At 54.0% G+C, this 23,810-nt stretch overlaps 1 protein-coding gene across 4 annotated transcripts in view; it reads right to left on the reverse strand.

The window, feature by feature from the left end:
• DLGAP4 (DLG associated protein 4) overlaps window positions 1-22,884 on the reverse strand; it is a 93,222-nt gene extending 70,338 nt beyond the window's left edge. For 2 of the 4 annotated variants that reach the window (XM_032607125.1, XM_032607126.1), the window contains exons 1-5: window positions 21,886-22,884; window positions 18,499-18,740; window positions 15,687-15,801; window positions 13,020-13,070; window positions 9,726-9,966 (exon numbers count right to left, since the gene is read on the reverse strand). In XM_032607125.1, coding sequence (XP_032463016.1) covers window positions 9,726-9,966; window positions 13,020-13,070; window positions 15,687-15,801; window positions 18,499-18,740; window positions 21,886-22,884 — 1,648 coding nt within the window. Of the gene's footprint in view, window positions 1-93; window positions 137-9,725; window positions 9,967-13,019; window positions 13,071-15,686; window positions 15,802-18,498; window positions 18,741-21,885 lie in introns of those variants that run through there. The other 2 variants (XM_032607127.1, XM_032607134.1) reach the window with 2 other exon arrangements.
• Between the last annotated feature and the right edge of the window lie 926 nt (window positions 22,885-23,810).

Consider the following 23,810-nt stretch of genomic DNA (forward strand, 5'->3'; position numbering starts at 1 on the left):
GGGCTGAGGAGGCGGCGGCGACGACGTGGACCGGACAGACCGACGAAGTGACGGACGGGCTGGCGGCAGCTGCGGCCAGCGGCGGGCACTCACCCTCCTCCCTCACGCGGCCCGGCCCGAGGCTCCGGTTTTGTACGCCCGAGGGGCGGGGCCTCTGGGTTAAAGCCCCGCGCCGGCCCCGCCCAGCCCCGCCCCCCGCGTCACGCGCGCGCGCGCGTCGCTCGGGACTCCCGGGATGGGCGGGGGCGCGCGCAACCCTCTCGGCACGTGGCCGTAGCGCGCGCGCGGAGGGGCGTGTGCGCAAGCGCGCGGGGCGCTCAGTCCAGCCTACGCCCAGGCCGCCCGACCCCGAGAGGGAGCGCGCGCCCACGTCAGCACGCGCATGCCTAAGCATGGGGGACTCCGCCCCTCTAGCCGCCCCCACCAAACCGGTTCCAGCTGGAACCAGACGCATGCTCCCTGACGCGAGAGCGGCCAGCAGAATCTGCACCAGTTTACCGTGGCGACACCTCGCTGTTCCCGGGGGAAAGTGAGGCTCAGAGCAAGCAGTCTGAGGTGGTCTTCTCATCTCTGTGTGGTCAGATTAGCCCCCCAGGTACTATCGACTGTACGTCCTAAGTGTTTCTAGTTGTCCCCTCTACTCCATCCTCGCTTTGCTGTGCTCATCTGAGGTCCTCCAGGTTGGGTTAGAATCCCTGCTCATACTCCGGAGGGCTGTGTGACCTTGGACAAGATACTCATTCAACCTCCTAAGCCTTCATTTCCTCCATAGTAAAAACCATCACATCCAGGATGCCTTGGAGAGCCAAGTGCAGTAGGAGCTGCCTGAATTCATAAATCACTCCCTTCGTGATTCATGGCCTTCCCAGTTCCCCACTTCTCCCCTGCGAGTCCCCTTACTCACAGTCCTGGTCCTTGGGGTCTCATCCCTCATCTGCACCTACCTGCAGATCCAGCTTCTGCTCCCCCACCTGCCTTGCTGGGTGACCTAGGCAAGTCCCTTTCCTTCTCTGTGCATCTCTTTTCCAAATGTAAAGTGGAGAAAAGAATCTTACTCAAGGGACTTCCCTGGTGGCGCAGTGGTTAACGATCTGCCTGCCAATGCAGGGGACACTGGTTCAATCCCTGGTTGGGGAAGATCCCATATGCCGCGGATCAACTAAGCCCATGTGCAACAACTACTGAGCCCGTGTGCCACATCTACTGAAACCCATGCTCCTAGAGCCTGTGCTCCACAGCAAGAGAAGCCGCCACAATGAGAAGCCTGCACACCACAATGAAGAGTAACCACCTCTCGCCACAACTTGTTTCTCTAGTCCACGCGCAGCAACGAAGACCCAACACAACCAAAAATATGTTTTTCTTAAAAAGCATCTTACTCAAGAAGATGATACAGTCTTTCCAATACCACTGTCTTGCATAAAGGTAATAGTAACAAAAGCAATTGAGGGCTATTGAGCCTTTTTTGATGCCAGGCGCTGTACTAAGCACTTCGAAAATACTAGCTTACTTTGCCCTTCTCACAGTCACTATGCTACACCTATACCATTCACTTAGTATTTATCTTTAGATTGATTACTTAGGAAAATTCAGGAAGCCCCAAAGCACAGGCCTGACTCTGTCTTGCTCCGTCCCAACCACACCAGCCCTGCTCCTCCTCCAATGCACTAGGCACCCTCCTGCCTCAGGGCCTTTGTACCACTCTTCCCCCTGCCTGGAGTACCTCCCCAGCACTACTCCTTCCCTCACTTCCTTCAAGTGCTTGCTCAAACATCTGTCTCAATGAGTTCTATCCTGGTACCCTGTTTATGCTGCAATAGCCCTGTCTTCCTGCTGCCGGCACTCCCAGTACTCCTTGCCCTACACTACTTGCCAGTAAACCACATACTTATTTGAGTTATTTATGCTTATTGTTTTGTCTGCCTGCCCCCATATGCCCCCCCCCCAAAAGTATGTAGTCTCTATGAAGGCAGAGGTTTCCCTTTTGTTCACTGATGTGTCCCCTGGTGCCTAGAGCAGAGCCTGGCCCATTGAGGTTATCAGTAAGCATCTATTCAATGAAAGGGCTGCCTCACTGCAAGGCTCTTGCCCTTAACTATGGCCTCAGGGCCTCCGAGGTTCAACTTAAGCACCTTAGTCTTTCCTCCTTTGGCCTGACCTCTCTACCCCTGAGGGAGTAAGGAATTATTCTTGTTCAAGAATCTCAAAGCTGGGGTTCCCAGCCTGCCCACCAGTTCTTAAGCCCAATCACTGTTTCCCCCAGAAGGCTCAGTGGGTCTGCCTTAAAATGGGACTTAGGAGAGTAACTCAGTTAACCAGGAACTTCCTGGTCCACGGCTGGGTGGGGCTGTGGGAGGAAGCCCACCTTCTGCCCAGTGCCCTCTGGGAAGAGGTGCCTATTTCAGGAGGTGGGAATTCTGGCTCCTCATCACTCACTCTAGGAAGGCCTCCTGGACACTCCCATTACTCTCTGACTCTATGGCCCCTGCCCAGGCCTCACTGTGCCTTGCCTGGACCACTGCACAGCTTCCAATCCATCCTGCCCATGTGGCCAGATAATTCTCCCTGAAACTCCTGTGACCACACTGCATCTCTTTACCAGGACCTTGGATGGCCCCCCCAACACAGGATAATGGGGAACTCAAGCCAGGCAGACCGAGGTGGGAAACAGCTCCTTGACCTTCTAACTGGGTGACCCTGACTTGACACTCACCTCCTCTAGGCTACAGTTTCTTTGTAAAGTATCTGTAAACGTGTGTGTGTGTGTGTGTGTGTGGTTAACTGGGCTAAATAAGGAACGTCAGGTAAGTGCAACATTCCTGGACAAAGTAGCCATAACTAATCGATGGGGGCACATTTCTCTGCTTAACCCAATCTCAGTCCTGAGCTCCAGGGATCAGAGGTGACATGTGAGGTGAAGTCTGTTTGCATCTCTGGTCATGATGGTCTTTCAGGTTCCTCTCAGCCCTGATATTCTGGGGATCGGAGCGTCCGGCCTGATAGGAGACTGTAGTGTAATAACCGGAGACTGTGGAGGGTTAGGCCTGGGAAAGGGCTTGGGGGACAAGGCCACCTGGAAGGTTGGCTGCTTACTGGAATTTTGTCAGCCTCCCTTCCTGTGTCTATGGAGGAGAGAGTAAATCAGAGAAGAAACTGGGAGAGTTCTCGGGGAGGGGAGAGGGGACAAAGAAGGGAGGACAGAGCATTCTGTGACTCAGATAGGAGGTGTTTGGGGATCCCCAAACCCAAGCCTCACAACATAGATGGAGAAATTGAGGCACATGGAGGGGTCAGGACCCACCCAGAGTGACACAGCACAGCTGAAACTAGAACTCAGGGCCCCTGAGCAAGGAGCAAGGGTGTTTCCCAGTCCAGAAACCTATCCCAAGCGCTGCCAGAGAGTGACTCCAGGTGTGTGCACATGTGCGCGTGTACAGACGTGTACCCATGTGCACCTGTGGGGAATGCAGTTGGTGCGGGGCAGGGGTAGGTGGCAGGTACCACCCAGCAGCCACCGCTCCTAGGTGTTGTCACAGTCTCCCTTGTGATTCAGAGGGAGTGGGAGAGACACAGAAAGGAGGCTGGGGAGGGAGAAGGGCCAGAAATTTAGAAGAAAGAAAGGGAGAGAGGCTGGGGGGGAGAAACAGGGCTGAGGGAGACAGGCAGACAGAAGGTTAAGATGATGGAGGGGAGGGGAAGCTGGAAGAAAGGGATGGAGGAAGGGAGGGAGAAGAGGAGAATGAGCGCTAATGGGGGATGGGCAGCGTCAGCGAAGGGAGGAGTGGGATGGAGCGCGTTCTCTGTTCTTTCTTTTCTTTCTCAGAAGTGGAGAGAGGGGGGTCAGGATGGGTCAGACTGAGGGGGTAATGGCACCCCGTGGGCCCTCCCAGGTAGGTCCTTTGGCTGGGGAGGGGCATGTGTATGTAGCGAAGCTTCTGTTTCCCCCACCATCCCGGCTGGGGCCGACCCTGCCTGCCAGTCACCTGCCAGAGCTATTTCCGGAATGTGGAATCTGGGTCAGAGAAGGGGAGGGATAGAGGGGGTGCTGACAGCTGGGAAGCTGGTCAGCCCCCAGCAAGTGGGTGGGGGGGGTGGGCAAGCTCCATGCCCTGCCCAGGGCCACTCGGGAGGGGCCCGCCCCTCCCAGGCTCTCACCGTCTCAGTAAGTGGCCTTCACATCCACCCACCTGCCAGCATATGGCCTGAGAGCATATGTGCCCATGTGAGGGTGACAAAGAGCTTTCATGCCCCTCAGTGACTGGGGGTTCAGAACAGCCCTAGGTGGGGGACAGGCCCTGGACTGCTCAATTCCTGGAGACATATGCTGAGGACAGGGGGCAGCCTTCTGAGCAAGGGTGACCCCTGCAGGGAGACAGTGTCTGAGGGAGGGTGTACCTGTGGGTGGTGGGGTGTGTCTGTGAGGAGGGAGGTGGTTACGGGCCAGAATGCCATGGATGATGGTGCAAGCTTTACACTGATGAAGGGTGCCACGTATAAGGGGGGTGCTGTTCACAACACAGACATAATCGAATTGTATATTTATTATGACATATCTGTGGCAGATGGCAGTAAAGGACATTATTCTAATAAAAATTGTGCATCATGATAATTTTCCAATAGATGACAGTTAAGTGTCTTTCCTAACCCAGCACTAAGGTACTGTAGGGACCCACTGCAGCTCTGGGCACAGGTCTGAAAAATCTGGTGGCTTTGGTTTTCCCTGCAAGGCAGGTGAGTTTACCTGCTGAGCGTGAGGGGATCAGGGGTTGGAGGAGAGAGGAGCACGTACGTAGTAGTCACTATGGAGACCTGGAGGGAGGGCTGAGTGGGGAAACACGGGGTAGGGGGGATTGTTTTGGTGGCTTCAATCTGTTAGGGGCATGATTTCCTCACGGGTGTGGAGGTGGCATGAGCCTTGAAGGAGACACACACATATGTGAGAGCACGTGCAACTGTATGTAGAGATTAGGTGTATGTTTGTGCATGTGAGAATATCAGTGTACATGTGTTTTTATATGTTTTCGGAGAGAGAGGTCTAAGGGTACAGAACCTTATATATGTCCATAAGTAGGTATATATGTGCACACATGTCTGGGTAGGTGTCAGATGTTGCTACCAGTACTTTCTTGAGTATCCTGGTTTGGGCTTAAGCTCCCAAACTGAGAATAATTGGAGCCCCACATCCCTACATTTAAAGCCAGAAATGCTGGATTATTCATACAGGATGTGCTGAAGGGGCCGTGACTGATTTTTTTTTTTTTTTTTTGGTGATTGAATTTTTGGTCTCAATTCTCAACCCTTCCCTGTGTTCATGCCCTTTGCAATGGAACTGCAGTTTCTCCCACAAAAGGTTGAGTGTATTTCCCTGGACCTTGGCTTTGGGCTCATGTGACTTGCTTTGACCAACCAGATGTTCACAGGTGTGACACAGAGACTTGAAATGAGCTTGTACTGTGGGATTTGCCCTCTTATACTTCTGCCACCACCATGAGAAGTACATGCCTTGGCTAGGGCACTGATTCCAGGAGTGCGCTTTGGTTCTAGAAGGAGAATATAGGACATGCAGAGCAGAACCAGCCAACCAAAAAACTCATGAATGAGAACAAATGCGCATTATTGTGTGCCTCTGAAATTAGATGTGCTTGTTTGTTACACGGCATTATTGCGATAATAGTTGATAGATACAGAAATTGGTACCAAGAGTGGGGTGTATAAGCAGCAAAAACAAAAATATGTAGCATCGGCTCTGGGACAAGTGGTGAGCAGTGAGCAAACTGTTAGAGGAGGCTTGAAAAAAGGTTACCCATACCCTGCAGACACAAAATGCTTGGTAAAACTGTCAATCTACAGTAACTTGAAGAGAACCAATGGATTTGGGCAAGAGAGTTTCCAGGTAAAATGTTGAAAGCAAGAGCTGGCTCCTTTGGGCTGAATTTGATAAGGACTTAGAAGAAAGAGGAATTCATAAAAGAAATAGGGAGTGCCACAGGGAGTGTTTAGAGGGAATACAGAGAGCCCAGAACTCGCTGAGTTGGACAAGAGATCAGTCAACTCCAGCTTCTCCAGCCAGTAAATCAGTTTCAAATTAATATACAGCCTGCGGACAAAGGTCAGACCAAGGTCATGGCCTTAAGATACAGCATGTGGGTCAGATCAAATCGAGGATGTGGTTATGACATCTTTTATTAATACTCTAAAATAATAAGGTACCATTCAGTAGATGCTCTCAGCTGCTCAAAAGAGCTTCTAGAAAGCTTAAGAGCATGGCCCCACAGAAGCCTGATGCACCCAAAGTCATCATAATTGAGTTGAGAGAGACTGACATGACTCAAAAATAATTGTGGGTGTGCTTTTTGGTACATGGGGTTAAGTGGAATCAAATACATAGAAAACCCATAAAGTGTTTGAGAGAAGTGTGTGGCCAAAACTATGATCAGCTTAGGCTCAAGGGACCGAGACCACTCAAGATGTAAAAAGACAACTGGGTCCCTAACTTTCTTCAGGCAGGAAGCAGACAAAGAAGGCTCTTTGGCTGCCCAAAGGCCTATTCTCCAATGCTTTCTTTAGACAATGCCAACAAAGCTAATGGAAAAGGAAGGGCTTTCAGAGAGCAGGGCCAAGAGCTATGGAAAACCATGGCTTAGGGAATCAACCCCAGAGCATAGAGCTTGGGCCTAGTCAAGAGACATTCCCTTTCCCAGAGTATTTGCCCAACATCTGCCCAGAAGGACTTCAGAATGGCCATGGATCAGTAAGTCTCTGAACCCCTTCTCCCTCTTTCTGAACAGGAGTGTGGACTGCCTGTCCCTATTTTACCAAGGTATGCTGGGTGTGTGTGCGGGGGGTTGGGAGGTGGGAGGTAGATACCTTTTTTTTTTTAATTTTAGATTTTAGGTTGCTTGATCAAGAGGAGCCACATCCATATCTGACACAGATCATGAGACGTTTTTTCCTTTTTAAAAAACGTATGTATGGGGCTTCCCTGGCGGCGCAGTGGTTGAGAGTCTGCCTGCCGATGCAGGGGACACAGGTTCGTGCCCCGGTCCGGGAAGATCCCACATGCCGCGGAGCGGCTGCGCCCGTGAGCCATGGCCGCTGAGCCTGCGCGTCCGGAGCCATTGCTCCGCAATGGGAGAGGCCACAACAGTGAGAGGCCCGCGTACCGCAAAAAAAAAAACAAAACAAAACGTATGTATGTATGTATGTATGCATGTATTTATTTATTACTCAAGGAGAGTTGATTTACAATATTATATTAGTTTCAGGTGTACCATGAGATCCTGATGTTATGATTGGATGAGTCTTTTCAGGATCTTTGGGATAAGGGTATTTTCTGTGAGAGGGACATGAACAAATGTGGCCAAGAAAGTGGACCACAGTAAATTGAATTACTGACCCTGATTCTTCACCCCTTCCTCTGTCCGCACGGTGGGAGGATAGTTCTCCATCCCTTGTTTTTGAGCTATGACTTCCTCTAACTAATAGGATTTTAGCAGATATTATGCAAGCAGGGACCTTGAAATGTGCCTGTGTAGTTAGGCTTGCTTTCTGTGCTTCTGCCATCAACATGAGAAGAACGTGCCCTGCTAAAGCCACTGCTCCCAGGAGGACACTTTGGTCCCAGGAGGAGGGTGAGAAACATGTGGAGGAGAGCCATTCCAGCTGACACACAACCTTGGGAGCAAGAAATAAATGTTACTTGTATTACACTGATTTTGTAGTTGTTTGCTTTGCAGCACTATTGTAGCAATAGCTGACCAATACAGGGACCCAGAGAGTTCTGGGACATGTAGCCCATCACCCATCTTCAGTCCATTCACGAGTGATTGGGGTCGGGGGAGATCGGTGAGTGAAGGTTTATTTGAAGAAAATTGTTGATGTGCTATCTGATTCCCCAGGCCCACCTCCTGCTTAGAGAACTTTCCTTGGGCCTGATGATGTGGGGAATCTGATCCTTTACCTGAGACTCTTACAAGACTGTAACAGAGTGCCTGGGAGAGCCTGGCAGGGATACCCTGGATTTGGAGGCCAAAGAAACTGGACCCCGACACCTGCTTTGGAGACTTCTAATGTGGAGAGGCTGGCAGGCTTAGCTGTGATAGCAGGTCTAGAAGGAAGGCTGTAGCAGACCAGCCTATACTTTCAGAGTTCTGCAAGGCACAGGCCTCATTTTCACATGGGTAAAGTGGGAGCTGAGGGAGACAGTAGGGCTGGAGTTGTCATCAGAGGAGTCTGCCCAAGATGCCTGCCTGGCAGGGCCAGGTCCCCTGGCAAAAAGAGGCTGAGTGCGGAGGAGGGCGACCACTGGTTGGAGAAGCTGAGACAGAATAAGCAGCAGTGGCCTGGAGGGGGATTGCCCATGCTAGGAAAGAAGACACCACAAGGGCCCTGCAAGATAGGAGAAACTCTGAAAGTACCACCTAAGAGAAAGAGCTAGCAAGTGGCACCTGTCACACAGATACTCCTGGTGCCAGACAACATCTGCACTAGCGACCTTCCCCTCCCCCTGGAGGAACCAGAAATGGCCACTGATGAACAAGGAACAGAGAAGACACTCACCACTACGCCCAGCTCCCCACTGTGGGCTTCTGAGCCCAGTCAGGCCCTAGCTGCAGGTGCATGAGGTCTGAAGTAGATGAGACTGATGTTTTGAAATGAGACCAGACTCTCAATACCTGAAAATGAGACTGTTCCTTATGGTCTAAAAATGCCTGGAAAAGCTCGGGGATCTGCCCAGATATCAGCCATGATTTGAAAGGCAATAGTGAAACAAAGTGGTTTCTTGCTCTGCCCCCTGCCTTTGCAGTTTTCAGTCAATAAGCTGGTTTCTTGTGTATAGAATATCCATAAGATTCAGGCTCATTTATTTATATCAAACACCAATTGACCGCTTGAAACATGTGGTTTTCCTACAATAATCCAACCTCAGTGCCTTTGATTGTCAGGAGGCTCAGAGTCAAGTCTGAGAACCAGTAAGAACAGCTACACTTGTCAGCTCCTACCATGTGCAAGGGCCCGCCTAAACCTCTCCAGGCACAGCCTTATTTCATCTCCCCTGAGAGCTCGCCGGGGTCTGGCTTATGCCTCAATTTATACATGGGGAAACTGAGGCTCAGGGAGGAAAACTCTCTAGTCAGAGTGAGATCGAAGTTCTCTCTACTAAGCCAGAAATTGTGCTATGATCTTCCTGGGTCTTGATGGTCATGGCTTGCTCTGGGACGCAGGGTCCCCTTTTTCTCTGATCGTGCCTGGGTTATTGTCAGAGAACTTAGAGCAAGTATCAGAAAGGATAGGTTGTCCCCGACTGTGAATATGAGAGAAACCTGCAAACCCACCCCTTTGAGAAGGCTCAATGCAGATCCCATCCTCTTCCCTGCAGGGGCCCACCCTCCCCACAGGTTTGCCTACCTGAACTAATCCAAACAGGTAAGTAGGGCTTCAGTAAGAGCCAGGGTCTAGAGAGTCAGGGGCAACCAAGTATCTCGCAAGCTCCAGCCCTCACGACCCCCTCACCCCATCCCCAGTGTTGACATCTGCCTCTGTGACAGCCCCCCACCCCCCACTGCTGCCATTTGAGCTCCAGTTCACCAGTCGGTGGGAAGTTCAGCCCCAAGGCCTCCTGCTTTTGCTAGCCACCCCTCCAATCCTGGCTCACCAACCATGGATTCCTCCCCACCTCCGGTCCACCAGGAACGGTCCCAGCGGTCCCCCATCTCGGTACTCACTCGGAAGCGTGCGACTATTGCTGAGGCTGCCGGTGCTGGGAGGGGGGGAAAGGGACTGCAGGGAAACACTGTCCTCCTCCTGCGAGCAGCCCGCCTGGATGGCGCGCAGGTAGCTGTGGCTGCGGGAGCGGAAGTAGCTGGGCAGCGGCAAGTCTAGAGCCTCCGCCGCGGTCGACTCTGCTTCACTGCAGGCCGACTCGCAGGCTGCCTCATACTGGTCGCTCAGATCTGCCTCCCGTACCTGTCAGGGCAAAAGCAGGCATCAGGGGCCGGCTGTGCCCACTGGGGAGGGATGGGGTGCTTGGTGGTCGGCTCAGCTGCAGAGCTGGAGTCTGTGGGGCCTCAACTCGGCCCACCCTCCTGCTCCTGTCTCACTTAGGACATGGGATGGGCAGATGGAGCCCTTAAGAAGTATACAGACTCTCTCACCTCTTTGGGCCTCAATCTTCCCATCTCTACAATGGAGGAGAAACTAGTAAATATACTTTCTAGGATGTTAGCTAGGTTATATCTTGTGTGTCCAGACTGATTAACTAATAAATTTTGAGGTCATATCTGAATTCAGCCAGAAAGAAGGCTATAGTCAGTAACGTCTGCCCTGGATGTTGGAATGGGGAGGTGGCAGTAGGTGTGCTAGATATTTACCATCTTATGGTCCAATTCCTTCATTTTTATAAGCAAAGAAACTGAGGGCTACTGAGGGGAAGATACTTGCCAGTTGTACCCAGTGAGGAAGTAGCAGAATCAATACTGCAAATGTATATTTAAGGAAGATTAATCTAGCCCTGGTGTACAGAATGGACGTTGGATATAGGGTACTGGAATGGAGGCAGAGGTCAGAGATGAAGCTGATGCAATAGTCTGGTGAGAGAAAATAATACTGGAATGAGGGTAGCGGCAGTGAGGATTGATCAGTCACATCTGCCACGGACAGTATGGAGAATGGAGGTATATATGCTATTTGCCATCTCACATCTAGTTCAACCTCATCTGGATGGTTTCCAAGTGTCCCTCTAGAAACAAGATCCTACAAATCTGCAGCTGGGGGTGTGAGTGTAGAGGGGGCTCACCATACATACACTCTCCAATGGTTCTGGAAGGGTCTGTCTGACCCATGTCTCAGGCCATCTTGGTACCTGGGGATCACAGAGTATAAGCTGAGGAGTCAGCTGGCTAAAGATGGACACTGGGTGGGGGTCCGGGAAGACACCTGGGCTACACGGGAGGGGGCAAAAGTTGACTGAACACCATGTGGAGGAAAAGATGAAGCTGGATATAGGGCCACTGTGCCCTGGACCTGGCTGTGTGACCTCAGGCAGGCCAGCACTATTCTCTGCATCAGTGTTTCCCTATCTAAATGGACTAGAATGCCTGTGGACTCGTCTGGCACTGCATCAGGTAAAACGACTGGATGGATCATCACCCAGTTTTTTTTCTGGCTGCACCGCGTGGCTTGTTGTATCTTGGTTCCCCGACCAGGGATTGAACCCGGGCCCTCGGCAGTGAGAGCGCGGAGTCCTGAACACTGGCCTGCCAGGGAATTCCTGATCATCACCCAATTTGGAGTATATGTTTGGAAAGGTCTAAATTTGTTCTGTTCAATATGGTAGCAACTAACCACGCGTGGCTATTTAGGTTTAAATTAATTAAAATAAACAGAATTCAGTTCCTTGGTCACACTAGCCACATTTCACTTGCTCATGTTACCTTATTGGACAGCATGGATGATAGAACACTTCCAATCATCACAGAAAATTCTATCAGACAGCACTGATAAATTAAAACGTAGTCCATGTGACATACCCAAAATTCACTTGGAGAGGGTATTAAAGAGATAGGTGTTTATCCTCCAAAGCTGCAACCTGAGGCATATTGAGAGGCCCCTGTGATTGCCAAAGGTGATGAGGTCTTGATTAGGGATTGCACGGTAATGGCCCACCTCTGGAGCTAGGCTGCCAGAGTTTCATTCCCGGCTCCATCATTTTCTCACAAGAGGAATATGGGCAAGTCACTTAACTGCTCTGTGCCTCAGTTTCCCCATCTGTAAAATGGGGGCTAATTAGAGACCAGATTTCACAGGATTGTGGTCAAGATGAAATGAGATCATTCATAATCACATGCTTCGAATACAGTTGGGAAAACTAAGCACCGGATAACCTGTACCTGTTATTACAGGCAACTTTGTGGGGCAAATGCAAAGATTTGTCAGTGTCGGTTAAGATGCTCCCAAGCTCCCAGGGAGAGGCCAGCTGGTTAGTGCTGTTGGTATGTGTATCACTGAGGACGTACTATGTGCAGGGAACTGCCCTGGGGGTTTTATATGTGAACACATCACACCCTTATCATGAGGCTGTTGAAGGAAGGAAGAGGTCACCTGGCCCACTGTGGGCTCCCCAAAGACCCTCTGCAACAATGTGCCCAAGAAGAATTATGATATGAAGGTGGGAGGCACATGAGGCATTCGTGGCTGGAATCAGGAGATGTGGAGCCAGTCACAGTTCTGCCCTGTAGGCCGTGTGGCCTTGGATCAGTCCCTTGCCACTCCTGGCCCCAATGAGGACTTGGGCCCAGAGCACCTTCCCGGCCTCTCTATCTGGCCTTGGGGCTGGGGCCTGGGAGGGAGGAGAGGACCACCTCCAGGGGCAGGATGGGTGTGCGTGGGATGGGGCACCCTTAGGACAGGCAGACAGTGCCAGGTCCGGCGTCGTCTTCACCACCTTTGGTAAGCTTGAAAAGTCTCTGCATCCATTCCAGAACCCTAACATCCTTAAAGGTCTTATTGGAACCCAAGAAAGGAGATAAGTCAGGGGATCTTGTGGCTGGGATGTGAAGGCCAATGACCCCAGCCCCTGATCTGTCCAAATGGAAAAGTCTCCCCAGGGCTTTCCCAGGCTTTGGGGGATGAGAGGAAGGAGGGAGCTAGAAGCTCCAGGGTACACCTTCCTTTATCTTGGGGTTATTATTTAAAAAAAACATTTTTTTAATTCAAGTATAGTTGATTTACAATGTTATGCCAATATCCTGGGGTTATTCTTGCCCCATCCATAGATCCTAGCCCATTCTTTTCCATTTTTGAGAACAGGAAACTGAGGCACAGAGAAGTGAAGCGATAGGGCCAAAGAGTGGAAGGTCCAGGCACCGATGTGATTCCTGACACTATCTTCACTGGAGAGGGCTTTCCTGGTGCTGGCTCTGCTTGCACCTGCCTGGCTCAGGGGCCAGGACCACTGACGTGCCTGAGACGCAGCCCTGGCCTCTGGGGTTGGGGGACAAGAGAATGGCAAACATACTGACCTGCTGCTCGTGGCCAAACAACTGGGGGATCAGGGAGGCCTGTCCAAACATCTGCAGGAAAGAGATGGGGGAGGGTTATGGGGAGACCGAGGCTGGGGGCTAGGGTTGGGTATTCAGGCCTGGCTGCAAGAGAACTTGTGGCTGGCTGGTCTAACCTCCTCCCCAGACTGGCTGAGGCCCAGTTGCTGGGAGCTCTTGGCTTCCTCCAGGGGTGGGAGGCTCACTCCTTCTGGGGCTGGGTGTTGTTGAAGACTTGTAATCTGCTGTTTATAAGTCTTTCTCCTGGGTTGGCTTCTGGGACCATGGATGTCCTGTCTGCTGCCTCTCACCTGGGCAGGCAGCTCCCAGGATGTACAGATTAGGGACAGAGCCCAGAGACTTCTCTTCCCTGGTCAGGGCTTACACAGTCCAGTGACTGGTGGGAGCGGGGTTTCTTCTGGCAGGAATTGAGGCCTCAGAGACACAGACAGAACTGGACATCTCTGACTTTGGGGCGACATCTGTGGCTCAGGTCACTCAAGCTTCATGGAATGAGGGTGTGGGAGTTCAGAGGACCCTGGGTTAAGGGAGAGGTGGGGCTGGGCAGGGTGTAGTGGGAGAGACCTGCTGGGGTCCCCAGCCTGGCTCATTCCGTGTACCTTTTCGTGTAGCCAAAGGACAAAATTGTTCCAGGTGCCAGGGCCAGGCAGGGGATGGAGACGGTGGGTGTGAGAGAGACAGACAGACCCAGAGAGAAACATGGAAATGAGACACACTGGAGAGAATCAGAGAAAAATGTGAATGAGGGGAGAGAAAAACAGGAGACAGACACAGACCGACAGGGAGACTGAGGGATGAGAGAACAGGCAGGATGGGAGAGACAGGGAGGGACGCCATCCATTCAGCAAACCTACGTGCCCTGTGGCATGTGCTGGGGACTCTGTGGGGACAAGACAGCAAGGTCCCCGTCTGCAGGGAACTCCCAGTCTTAAGAGTGAGACAGACATCAACTAACAAGTATAATTCCAGATAGTGAGAAGTGCTGTCAAGAAAATTAAGCAGAGTAAGGAAACAGGGCCCCGGAGACCCCCTGAGGCAAGCGATAGGGCAGGTCCCTCTGAGGTGACATTTGAGCCGAGACCTGGGACACGGAGAAGAACGAGCTGTGCAAAGATCTGAGAGATGCTCCTGGGAGAGGCAGGAGCAAATGCAGGGGGCCTGGGGCAGGAATGAGGTGTGTGAGGGGCAAAAGGGGGCCAGAGTGGCTGGAGCAGAGTGAGTGACAGAGCAAGTCGGGGAGCACATCTGAGAGGGAGGCCGGGCTTCACAGGTCTGGCTTTCACTAGGGTGAGGCGGAAGCCATGGGAGGCTGCGGAGCAGGTGACGTGATTTGACTTCTGTCTTTTACAAGCTCCCTCTGGCTGCTGAGAATAGATTGGGGGTGGCAGGCCCGGAGTCCAGGACAGGACAACGGCACAGGTGAGACTTGGTGGGGCCTGGATGAGGATGGTGGGGTGGAGGGTCCCCTGGCTGGGGGTGGGGGGATCTCCCTCTCCCCACATCTGAGGTCAGTCTCCTTGGAGTGTGGGAACGACAGTGCTGAGGATGGGGGCTGGGGCGGGCTTGGCCGGGCCAGGAATATGGGGTGGCAAGGAGCTGGAATCCGAAAGTTTTAAGTAGTCCGTTAGCCCAGGCCATGGGGCTGCACACGGCGGGACCTGGGGCCTGTTCCTGCCCAGAGAGGTGGCTGGGTCTGCACCTGGCTGCCTCTACTGCCCCACTGTGCTACTATTGGCAGATGTCTGGGCCTCGTCTCCCCATCCACACCATGGGGGGAGCCCTCAAGCCTTGACTGGTCGTCCCTTTGCAAACTGTAAAGCACTGTGCACAACACAGTAGGGGCTGAGGTCCAGGTCTGGGTCTGACAGCCCTAGATCTCTGCCCAGCTTTGCCTCTTCCTAGCTGTTGTGACCCCCCTATTCAGTTTCCTCATCTCTGAAATGGGCATATGGATGATATCTGGGGGTGGCTGTGAGGGATCAAGGAGCTAGCTGATGGTCAAGAGAATTAATAGTACAGCACAGCGTGTTCACCGCTGTTAGTGGCAGAGCTGGCTGGGCCCTGGAAGTCCAACTATCCACTGATCAGGTGGGACATGGAGGTCCAGAGTGGAGAAGCAACTTGCCCGAAGTCACACAGCAAGATGACAATGCTAACCATCAAGGGAGCCACCCTTTGCTGAGCACATTATGTTTGTTATCTCATTGATTCCTCACAACCCTTTGAAATAGGAATTATCACCCTCCGATGGTAAATCAGGAAACTGAGGCTCAGGGAGGGGGTGTTTGGTCCTGGGTTCATACTGTCAGTGACAAGACTGGGACTCAAACCCAGGTCTCCAGTACCCTATCCTCAGGGCTCCTGGGTCTAAGGCAGTGGTATGGCCCCTTCCTCAGGGCCCACAGCTTAGGCCGTCAGTGTGAGGCCCTGTGACTGCTCTCCAGCCACAGGACAGTCAGTGGGGAAGAGACACACACAGGCAGCTTCAGGAACAAAGACCGAACAGAAGCACAGGGCAGATATTCGGGGCCACTCAACAGAGGCTGGACCTGGACGTCTGTCCTTTTCCTGGGTGGGAGTTGGGGCTCTCCCAAGCCCTCTGACCTTCTAGCTGCCTGCCACCCTTACCTGGCTGATGCAACTGGAGTCGTTGAGGCTGTCGCTGACGGGGTGGTAGTCCTCCTCCCAGCTCGGACACTTGGAGGGCAGCAGCATATCCACTGAATCCAGGCGGTCCAGACTCCTGGTGGGGATGGGGAGCAGATGGGGCTCAGCCCACCCTTTGTTCAGCATGGGAAACTGAGGCCCAGAGGGGGAAAAACGGGCCAAGGTTATCCAGTGGCAGAGGGTAAGATGGAAGTCACTGCCATCCCGGGTAGTTTGGGGGGTGATGAGCAAGGGGAGAGCTGCTCCCAGCTTTTGGAGGCCTTGTGAGTCTGGAGGGTGCCGATGGCCCTCACCTGTTATGCCCACTGCAACCGCGAGGTGGCAGCACAAGCTTGCTCTTGACTGTTTCAAACCAGGGGTGGGCCACACCAGCTCAATTCTACAGCCCCCTCCTCTGCAGGCCTGGGGCAATTCCAGGGGCTGGACAGAGGAGATGGGTCCAGGCCCACAGCCTTGACCTCTGGCCAGGGCTGCCCAAAGGTCATCAGTTTTGACACAATGTCCAGGTAGCCTCCACCAGGCCTCTGAAGACTCACCACTTCTCCCCATAGCCCTGGCTCTTCAATCTTTCTCACATCTACCTGACCCTGGGCCTCCCCCTCCCCAACTCCCCTGCTCTGGAAATAAGGTCCAAGCCGCCAATAGCTCAGGGCCTTGACATAGACAAACTTGGATTGGAATCCAGCTTCCTCACTGGGTGACCCTGGGCAAGTCGTCACCCCTTAAGTCTCAGTTTCCTCACCTATAAAGTGGGGGATGTCACTGTGCCTGTCTGCTGGGGCTGTAAGGTTTCAGTGATGCAGATTCAAGGGCACTGGGGCAGGCACAGAGCCCAGAGCGCAGCAAGGGCTGACAGATGGCCCGCATTACTGTTACTACAGGAATACTCCTTTTATTGCATTTCACTTTACTGCGTTCTGCAGATATTGTTTATTTTGTTTTTCTCTACTTTTCTTTTTAACAGATGGAAGGTTTGTGGCAACCCGGAGTTGTCAGGTGATGGTTAGCATTTTTCAGCAATAAAGCATGTTAAAATTAAGGTATGTACTTTTTAAAAGACATAATGTTATTGGACACTTAGACTATAGTGTAAACATAACTTTTACATGCACTGGAAAACAAAAACATTTCGTGTGACTCACTTTATTGCCATGTCCACTTTATTGCGGTGGTCTGAGGTATGCCTATACTACTATTATCAATTCCCTCTCATTCAAGGCCTGGGCCCTGGTCCTGCCCACCTCTCCCACCTCCATGCCCAACAGGTCATTCAAGGAATTGCAGGATCTCAGGAGTAGAAGGGGTCTTAGAGATCATCTAGCTCAGCCCCCTTCACTTAAAGCTAGGGAAACTGAGGCTCAGAGAGGGTGAGACCTAGGAATGGCTGGTGGTGTCCTGAATTCCCACCTGGAGGCCATTCCCTGCCTCTGCCCCAGCCAATGAGACTCCCTGCTTCAGTCTACTGTCACCTGCCCTGCTCTATTCCATCTGCTGCAGTCCTCCCAGGCTACCTCCTCCAATGAAACTCTGGCTCTTACCCCCAGGAGTAGAAGAACTAGGGGCTAAGTTTGTTTCCTTTAACTCTTCCAAGTCCTTTGTTTCTGACTTGCTTTTGCTTCTCTCCCTCAGTGGGTTCTGAATCACCTACACCAACTTTCACCTGTTTTGCACTCATTTTCTGTTCTAATCCCCACGGTGACTTCTGCATGTGAAAGGCTCACTTCTCTCTCTAACATGTTAATTGTTGCTTCCTGTGTGCGCCCTGTTTCATGTTCCATGCTTTCACTAACTCTTCCCAGTCTTAAAGCAACAGGATGGGGCTCCATTGGTGGAATGCAGGCCGGGGGATGGGACAGGTGAAGGCTGTCTATCTCCCTTTCACTTCTGGATCCTCCCTCATCCCCAATCTCGGAGCTCAACTCAGGGGTCAATTACAGGGGCACTGGCAGAGGGGGCTCTGGCCTTCCCTGGGCAGTGCTGGCACAAGGGGTGGGCTCACTAAGGGCAGGGTTTTCTAACTGAAGAAGAGGGTCTCCTGGGGCAGTTCCCCTGTACGAGTGGAAATCATCTGGGGATGTAGCTCCCGTGGGCAGGTTTTACCTGGGCCAATCACTCCGGAGAGACTCCCCTTATGATTTACCAAAGGATAAGGCTCACCTGTGGTCAGGACTTAACTGTGGGGGGCTTATGGGGTGGGTTCACCAAATGGCGGGGCTCTCCGGAGTCAACTCATCAAAGTGCAGGGGCCAACCTAAGGACGAAGATCTCAGGAAGGGGGCTAACGGGAAGGAGGGTTCACCTAGGGGGCCTGGATCATTGGGGCTGGGGCTTCACCTGGGTCTGAGGCTGGAGGGCAGGATTCATCTGTGGGGCTGGGATCTCCGGGCTGGCGGCTGAAGAGGAGGAAGGCGAGGTTCCCAGGGGTGGGACATACCTGTGAGGGGCTCACCTAGAGGGCAAAGCTTGCCTGTGAGCCAGGGCGGTACGAGTGTAAAGAGGCTTTCCCAGAGGAGCGCTCACAAGTGGGCGGTGCCCCAGTGGAGCTGGGTAAGCCTGCGGGCGTGGCTCACTTTAAGGGAGTGGTCCCCTTAGGGAGCAGGACTCACAGGTGACCAGGGCTTCTGGTGCTGGGTTCCCAGGGGGCAGGACTCACTGGTGAGCAGAGGCTTCCTGGGGCGGGACTTGGACTTCGGAGAGGCTCTCCCACGGTGGGGCTTCTGGGGGCAGGGCTGGCCTGCGGGCGCGACTCTAGGGGGCGGGACCTTGCGCTCACCTGCGGGGATTGCTCTGCTCTCCCAGCGACTGCTGCGTGGCCCTCAGGTAGCTCTGGCGCCGCGCCGCCGTCTTGGGGGAGGGCTTGGGGCTGCCGCCGGACTCGTCACTGTCCTCGTCGCCCATGGCCTTGATGTAGCTGCCGCTGCGCATTCGCCGGCAAGGGATGGGGCCCTCGCCTGTGGAGTCCGCCTCGCGCGGGGACAGCAGCGAGGTGGTCCATTCGCCGCCGCCTCCGGGCACCTGGGGTTGGGCGGACAGCCTTCAGCAAGGGTGGGTCAGGGGGCAGCGCACACCCCCAGCGCGCCGCCGGCCACCCAGCCTCGGGCTCATCACCTGGGGAGTGAGCTGCACGCTAGAACCCCCATCTCCAGGCCCCTGAAGCTCCCTCGCTGCCCACCTCGGGGAATTCGGCCTTCGGTGCTGGGTACTGCCACTAAAGGCACCCATGAGCAGGGCAGAGCCGGGGCTGGGAAGGATACCTGGGTTCCGGAGCCAGTTCTGCCGCAGCTTCACTATGGGGCCTTCTCCAGCCTCAGATCTCCGTGGATCCCAGGCTGAGTGTGCCCCAGCAAAACCGTCCAGACAGGATGATCACAATGGCTTCCACTGCACCTACCCTTCTGAGCAACCCCTGTGTTCCCATTACTTCCCCTGCTATCTCAGTGGATGGCTTATGATCCCACTGCCCGGATAAGAACAGCAGGCTTGAGAGAGGTCCCTGGACCCTAGGATGGTGGGGGAGGATGAATCAGGGGACCCTAGCACATCAGTACGGAGGTGAGGTCTTTGGGGCCAAACAACATTCCTCATCCTACAGGTGGGTAAACTGAGGTACAGAGAGCACAAGGGCTTTGTGGGGTCTGGCAGCCATGTGGTGAGCTGGAAAAAGCGCTCAGTGTTCCCATCTGAACTCCAGGGACCCCATCTGTGGAAGGGGGCTGTGATAAGGGTAAGGTCACAGCTGTGAGGGCAGCCCTGGTCCTCAGTGGTTACAGTGGCAGAAACCAACTGAGGGGACCTCCCCTGCCCTTCTGAGGCCAGGCTCTGCCAGCTGCTCCGGGACAGCACACACCGTCTACACTCTTGTTCACTTGATACCCACCGATGTGTCCACGCAGTGGATATTCACCTCGTTATGGAGTACGCTCATCTCAGCACTCACACGTACCTCAGCCCGAGCACAGGGCGAACACGCCGTGCCGTGTGCATGCACCTCAGAGAGCAAGCATACCCTCTCCCCGCACACCCCTCTCCCCAAGGACACACCCCTCTCCCCAAGGACACACCCCTCTCCCCAAGGATGCAGCCCAGCCCCCTTCATCATGGGCCCACCCCTCAGTGAGGGCACAATGTGAGCACAGATCGCACACACCTCCTCACGTGCACACCAGCCACCACTGCACCGCGGACACATCTCAACTTGTCCCTCCTCACCGTGTCCCCACCTCAACACATACAGAGCACACACCTTCACTGGGTCTGTATGTCACCGCGGACACCCAGGCACACATGTTTCTCAGTGTACACAGCACACCCATTCTTCGCCATGCCCACAAGTGCACACACACCACACTCCCCAAGTCACCACGCCTGCACAGAGACCATGTTCTTCTCAGTTCCCACATTGCCAGTGGCTGATTCTTGGCTGAGGGAGGGTCCCTGCCTGGGATTCCCATCCCAGGTCCCCGACTCCTGCAGCTTTCCCATTAACACCCTCCTCCCCAACTGACTGCCCAGCCAGTCACCAGGACCTGCACATTCGACCCCAAACCGTTTGCTAGTCCATCCTTCCTACCTGCACCTGTGCCTTGGGAAGGTGGCTTTGTATATCCCTGCTCAATACCTGTTGCTTCCCCAGCCCTTACCCACCTACTTCCTGTTGAGCAAGGAGGCAGCACCACTCCAGGGCCTGCAGGGCCACCGTTTCACGGTGTTTCTGAAGCATTTTCACGTGATCAGACCAAACCATATCATTTGAGAGGGAGCTAAGTCACACACCACCCCCTCTGATGTTTCTGAGCTAAGGAAGTAGATTGAGAGCCACAAAAGCCTTAAATATATAAAATACTGCCTAGATTTCATTTCCCTCCTATTGAAAAAAATAGCCTCCTCCCCCCATAGTCTCACTGTCTTTGGAATTTTATATGGAATGACAAGAACTCAGGTCAGACTTTATGTTCATCTGGTTCAAAATGCATCTAATGGGGCTTCCCTGGTGGCACAGTGGTTGAGAGTCCACCTGCCAATGCAGGGGACATGGGTTCGTGCCCCGGTCTGGGAAGATCCCACATGCTGCGGAGCGGCTGGGCCTGAGCCATGGCCACTGGGCCTGCGTGTCTGGAGCCTGTGCTCCGCAACGGGAGAGGCCACAACGGTGAGAGGCCCGCATACCACAAAAAAAAAAAAAAAAAAAAAAAAAAATGCATCTAATGGGTTCCCAAAGGTTGGCCAGGCCTATGCTGACACGCCCTCCAGGATGAGGGACTCACTACCTACTGAAACAGCCCCTTCCATCTGCAGGTGAACCGAAATCTACTTCCTGTAACTTTCACCCACAGCTTGGGCTCTGGTACTGGGAGCCACCCAGTTCTCAGCCACTCACCCTGCCCTTGAGAGACCCAGCACAAGTGTAGCAGCAGAGATGTCTCTGAGCCTTCTGCCACTTTCCAGGAGTGCAGCCTTCGTGCATAATAAGTGCCTCAATAGACATTAGTGTTTGAAAGAAAAAAGCTAGTCCCCCAAACTGATTTAGGGCCTCGGGGCTCCTGCAGTCCCCCTGCTCATCTCCATCACATTCCGCTCATGCTGACAGGAGTTGCTGACAGGAGTGTCTGCTCATGTGTCTTTCTCTCCCAGCATCCTGATAATCGGGACTATGTCTTATTTATTTCTCACTCTATTCATTCAAGGGTCCATCTGTTCATCTACCCCTCTCTCCTCTCATGTTTCTTGAGCACTTCCTGTATGACAGACCCTGTCTTGGGCCCTGGGGACACAGAGCTGCACCAGATATGGTCCCTATCCTCAAGGAGCCCCCAGTCTGGGGGCAGTACCAGGCAGGAGGCTGGCAAGCAGAATGCCATGCAATTGGTCCTCGGAGGGGATAGAAGGCACAGCTTCCATATTTTTCTTCTAAAGGGAAGGGACATGTTTTGGTCCCTACTCAGGGCTGGCCTCAGAAGGGTCCTAATCAATGTCTGCTGAGAGCATGACCAGTGGAAGGAATCCTCTTACCAGCAAGATACCACCAGCCACCCATTTCCTAGGCGAGTCAACAGAGGCCTGAGTGAAACGACTTTCCAAGTCAATCTGTGACAGAGCTGGGCCTCAGACTGGTGCCTTCCCCATGATCCCTTACCCCACCCTGACCCTGGCAGGGACCCACCTGCAGGTAATGGTAGGCAAGACCTTGGTGGCAGGATTTGGACTTCAGCAGGCTCTTATCCAAGGTGGCTGAGGTCTTCTGGCAGACCTCGTGGGCGTGGCTGAGGGTCAGGGTGGACCAGGAGCCCCGCTTGACATAGTTGGTGTCCGCGGCCACCCCAAGGCTGGGGCAGGTGGCCGGGGGCGCCGGCGGAGGTGGCGGGGCGGTCAGCTCGGCGGCGTTGTTCTTGGCGGCTCTGAGCATGTACCCACTGATGGTGTTGTAGGCGTGCGTGAAATAGCGTGGCTGGCTGCGCTCCGTCTGGCGGCCTAGGGTCATCAGTCCAGAGGCTGGGCCACCGCTGCGGAAGGTGCCACCCTCACCATCCAAGTTGTCGTCGGAGCTCCACCAGCCCGAGATGTTGGAACGGCTGCGCCGCTTGGGCTCCCCGGCCTTGGCCCGCTCCTTGCTCTTGGCCCTCCGGCCCTTGCCGTCCTCCAGGCCACCTTTCTTGCCGCCATTGCCGCCGACCTTGCCTGCCGTGCCCTCCAGGGAGGGCGCCTTGGTGAAGAAGAGCCGCTGGACCGAGTGGACCAGGTGGCGGATGCGGCCAGGACTCTCGCCCCGGGCCTTGGCCTCCCCGCGGGGGAACTGGAGAGTGCTGAAGCCATCGCGGTGGATAGGCAGCTGTTTCTCAAACTGGTCCAGGAGGTTGGCGGGCAGCCGGTTAATCTTGGTGGCCTGGGCGTGGCTGGGGAAGGGGCTCTCCTCTGGCACCTCGAAGTGGGAGTTGTAGTGGATGCGGGGGAAGGTGCTGCTCGGTGGTGGCAGCTGGTTGTTGAGCGGGAAAAGCCCGTCCCCTGGCAGAGCATTCTGCCCGGGGAAGCGAGCCTCGCGGGCGAAGGCCTCCGTGGGCGATAGCAGGTAGGGGTTTCGATCAGGCCCTGCGAACAGGGGCTCGTGTGGTGGGTCCAGGCTGTCGGACAGGTGGCGGGGGCGGCTGTCACCGAGGCCTTTCATGATCCCGGCCCTCGGGGCAGGGGCCGTCGCCCTAGCGCGTTGCCCGGGTCTCGTCTCCCGGGCAGCAGCTAATCTGGGGAGAGAAGACGGACAGGCGTTAGCTGGATTTGGAGGGGACAGGATGCTGGGAAGGTCAGCCAGACCCCCGCAGATCTCAAGGTTGGGAGGATTTCTGAAGACTCCTGGCCTGCCCTTAACATTGTGGGTAGGGAATCACGGGTACAAATGGAGACCCACATACCATGTGGATAAATAAAAGCGACACCTCAGGCTAGCAAGACTTTAAACAAAATATGTTCTACTCTCCTACCTTGACGAACATATTTTCACAATAACCTGGAGAGCCAGGTTCGAACTCAGACTTCTTGGTCTCCTCCGAATTCCGTGGCAGCATGTGGGCAGGGGGAAGCTGCCTGTCCGCCCTTTTCCTCCTGTCTCTGACTCTGTTCCTCACCACGAGGAGCCCCACCCATGCGTGCACCCCCAGCTCACTCCACATGCCCCCCAAACAGCCACCCCTCAGCCCTAGGGCTGGTCCCACTGGCAGTGTAGGCCACCATGGGAGGATCTGTGCTGGCCCTGGAAGCAGGCCTGGGGTCTTTGGGGCAGGGAATTCCAGGCTGGGGTCCGCCCAGGGTGCAGAGTGTGGTCCAAAGGGGGATGTAGGCTCTGGGTGGGCATGTTCCCTTGGCCCCTGAACATTCCTTGCCTCGTGGGGAACAACAAGGTTGAGAGAGGGCCAGAGAGGCCTCCTAAAGAGTGGGGCCTGGGGCCGGGGCCCCTCTTACCCAGGTCTGAGGGTAGTACTGTCCACCTCTATTTTAGCAGAAGAATCCTTACGTCAAAATGTAAACCCTCTGTAAAAACCCACTCTGTCCTCAACAAAAGTCTACTGAGTGTGACCCCTGGGCTAGAGGCTGGGGGCT

The sequence above is a fragment of the Phocoena sinus genome, chromosome 15 (genome assembly GCF_008692025.1).
Source record: "Phocoena sinus isolate mPhoSin1 chromosome 15, mPhoSin1.pri, whole genome shotgun sequence".
Lineage (NCBI taxonomy): Eukaryota > Metazoa > Chordata > Mammalia > Artiodactyla > Phocoenidae > Phocoena > Phocoena sinus.